Source organism: Propithecus coquereli, unplaced genomic scaffold (assembly GCF_000956105.1).
Source record: "Propithecus coquereli isolate 6110/MARCELLA unplaced genomic scaffold, Pcoq_1.0 Scaffold205, whole genome shotgun sequence".
NCBI lineage: Eukaryota > Metazoa > Chordata > Mammalia > Primates > Indriidae > Propithecus > Propithecus coquereli.
The window spans coordinates 4,751,642-4,755,308 of NW_012145523.1; the positions used below are offsets into that span (position 1 = coordinate 4,751,642).

Genomic DNA, 3,667 nt, shown 5'->3' on the forward strand with positions numbered 1-3,667 from the left:
TTTTAGTAGAGACGGGGTCTCGCTCTTGCTCAGGCTGGTTTAGAACTCCTGAGCTCAAACAATCCGCCCGCCTCGGCCTCCCAGAGAGCTAGGATTACAGGCAGGAGCCATCGCGCCCGCCATGAGGCAATCTTAATAACAAAAACATTTAGGTGTTTGGAGAGTAACTGACGAGGGACACTGGTGAGATTAAATAAATGTACTACTACAAAGATGAGTGCAACTGCACCAGGCAGATACAGGTCTATGAATGTAGGAATGAAAAGGGATAAGGCCTTGAGACAGTGGCACCTCCTGGGGTAAACCTAGACAGGGTGTGCCAAAGGACACACCTGATTCCTAGTGGCAAATATGAAGGCAGCTTCCTATTTGTATGACTTCTTTAAAAATTGTAATGCAAGGTGGTGCATAAGGAAAGAACTATGTTTAGGAAAAAGGAAGCATAAATTGGTAGCCAAAGAGGATTCCCTAGAGGCCAGGGAGAAATGTTGTTGGGTATGTTCCCTCCCTATCTGGTGATCTTCAAAGCTTCCCTGGTCTTATGGAGCAGAGGAACAGCTGGTATATTCTCCATCTTTCCATAAATGAAATCTGTTTTTTTCAATGGCCACGCTGTAACAATGAAGAATATCAGGCACAGTTTTAGGGTCCTCTGGTGAATGGAAATGAGATTTCACATGTGCTAAATTATTCTATATTTTCTATCTATTGGCAATTCTACAAGCAAGTGTATTTACCTTTGAAGTCTGGTCTTTACTGCCATCATCAACTACTATCACCTCGTAAGTGAACGTAGGATCTTGTTTCTGCAAGAAGCAAAAATAACGTAACAACAGAATTTGGCATAACTGCCATCAAGAATTCTAATAAAACTATATGTAATTTAAAAAACAATTTAGCGTTGATATGTATAAATTTGAATATAAATATTACTGCACAAACCACATAAAATAAAAAGCAAAGAACAAAAAAGGAAAGATACTGAGTAGGGGCAAGGGTGAATACTGACTAGATCTCTCTGCTACCCTTCCCCCATCCACCCCGTACAACATCGGTAGAACAAGCCGGGTACTTGTGGTGCCCCAGCACATCTGTGACAGGCTACAAGTGTACGAGGAAAAAGAGAGTGAGATTTGAAGTCAGAGAGACTTCAACTTGGCTGCAGCACTTCTTACCCTGATGACCTTGGGCACCTTAACTTTTTTGGCCCGTTTTCTTATTTAAAAAAAAGAACAGAACAACCTGGTCCATGTGGCTGGTGGAAGATTAGTTGTAATTGAAGAAGCAGCCTTACACATAATGAAGGCTCAGTTCCCTTCCTCTTTTCTTTAAATTTAATTTTTGGAGTAGGTAATATGGCCCCTATTCTTTCAATGAATCATCAAAACAAAGAAATTTTTTTAAAAAAAGAACCAGCTATAAAAACTCACTTAATTTTTAACCTCTCCAAGGAGATTCCAATGGCAGCTGATGTTATAAAAGAGGGTTGTATGTCACTTTTCTTCTCTTTACATATGGAAAAGAAGAGGAGACTATGTGAGGGGGGAATCTTGAGAATAATAAAGAAATATAAAAAATAATTTCAACTTAAGTCTTTAAAAAATATAGCTTTCTTAAAAGTCACAAAAGTAAAAACAGCATTGTGCCATTATATGAATAGAAAGTCTGCTGATATACACTGTCACTCAATTTTAAATATATCATCAGGAAAGAGAGGATAAAAAGTATGTAGGAGGGAACAGAAATTTCGGCCTTCTGGTTTGTCCTGGGGTGACCCACCTGCCCCAGCGGTAGTGTGCTATGTGCTGGGCTTGCCCGCCAGCAACGAGCCGAGCAGTGGGCGGCCCAGCCATCAGGGCAGGGCCAGTACTGCCTCTCACAGTGCATCTAGCTTGGGGTCCACAAGTTGATGACCTGATCTAGTTTTAACTGGAGCATCATTTTAAAAGAAAAAACATGATACCTGTCTCTTCTCTAGATAGCCCAGAGCTTCATCCATCATCACAGGCACTTAAAGAAAAAAAATACATTAAACATTGCTTTTGAAAATTATTTTCCAAGCCCAGCACACTCAGTTTGAATGTGGAAAAAGTCCCAGTAATCTAATAAGCCCCTCTGGGACTTTCCCCCATGACCATTCCCATCTGGAATGCCTGTCTGCTGCTCACATTTTGCTCGTCACTTCTCTGGAACACTTCGGGCTCACTGCCTCAGGATGCTGTCCTGTTCATGCAGAGAATATTCACGTCCCCTCTTCTGAACCACGACAACTACCAACTATACCCTCACCACAGCCCACATCTATTAATGTTCTGGCAAAGACAGTGAAGTCAAATACCTTAAATTTCTTTTTCTTCTCAAATCATCCCTTACCAAAAAAATTAAATAGGGCTTACACCGTTTTTCTTCATTATATGAAGGCACAACAACAGAAAGTTGTTTGGTAGGTGAGTCCCATATGCTGGGTAAAGTTTCCTTCTGGCCTTTGGCATTTAAGAAGAACTTCTCTTCTTCATGTCGATGAAGTGATGGCATTTTTGTAGCAGTTACAAATGCAACAACGAAAATCTAAAAGCAGGCAGACATAAAAAAGAGAAATTATGTTATGCTGACTTTTTTAATATTTGTTAGACTACATCATCTACATGATTATTTTTTTCATGGAATACTGTTTTCCATTCATAAAAAATAGTCTGGAGGTGACTCCAAAATTAGACAGTCAGTCCCCTCATTATTCCCCTACTCATGATGACTGTCCTTTTTCTCCAATAATACAGAGCTAATGCCTTAGGAGGCTCTTAGTTTCTTCCCGTCTGTCATTCCCCAGGTCTCATCCCAGATGTAACAGGGAACAGTCACTACAGGAAGTCCAGTCTACCTAGATGCCCTGAAACCCCGATCCCTAGCACACATGCACTCGTGCACACACACAGTTGGCTGCCGCCCCTACTTGGAGCCTACACATGACAGACGACAAGTTCATATTATAGTCGGAATGTATGGGGTGAGGACAGACTTCCCATCCAGGACCTGACAGACCCAGAATATGAAGGGAAGATTCCCCTGACCCCCAGAGTAGGAACCAGTAATGCTTAATGTTTTTGATACTTATTCCAAATACAAATTTGGGAAATAGTACTTTCTGGAGTAAAGTATCAAAACTTGTAGGCTCCCTTCCATATGCTCTGGGAGGTAGCTTTGGAAATAACCATTCTTTGTAACATAGTTTCTGTTGGTACATTTTCTGCTTTCAAAACAATCTACATATTTTTGGAATGTTACTCATTTGGAATTCGATGACTATTTATATTTAATAATATTCTATTGGATACAAACAGAAACTAAATATGCTTCTGATTAGTATGAACACAGAGACAGTACCCAGAACAGTAGTTCATGCTCTGTATCCTGGTGTACAGACTGTGATTTCTAAATTCAATTTCTCACTAAACGCAACCAGTGTTCTAAGAGGATGACTGAATCAGATCTGGGTCAGGAAATGTAAAATGGTCGAATAGCATGTCATACATACCCAAAAGTGAAAACGCTAATAATGATTATAAGGGCTGTGTCAAAAAGACAAAGTAGTCAACTTGAAGGGACTCCCACTGGCCCATGATGGGAAGATTTGAGCAGCAAAAAGAATAATTATTGTGATGGATCAAAA

At 40.3% G+C, this 3,667-nt stretch overlaps 1 protein-coding gene across 1 annotated transcript in view; it reads right to left on the minus strand.

Moving 5' to 3' along the window:
• ALG5 (ALG5, dolichyl-phosphate beta-glucosyltransferase) overlaps nt 1-3,667 on the minus strand; it is an 88,294-nt gene that overhangs the window by 81,431 nt on the left and 3,196 nt on the right. Inside the window, exons 2-4 of the mRNA XM_012644047.1 lie at nt 2,397-2,568; nt 1,964-2,010; nt 738-806 (exon numbers count right to left, since the gene is read on the minus strand). Coding sequence (XP_012499501.1) covers nt 738-806; nt 1,964-2,010; nt 2,397-2,568 — 288 coding nt within the window. The remainder of the gene's footprint in view (nt 1-737; nt 807-1,963; nt 2,011-2,396; nt 2,569-3,667) is intronic.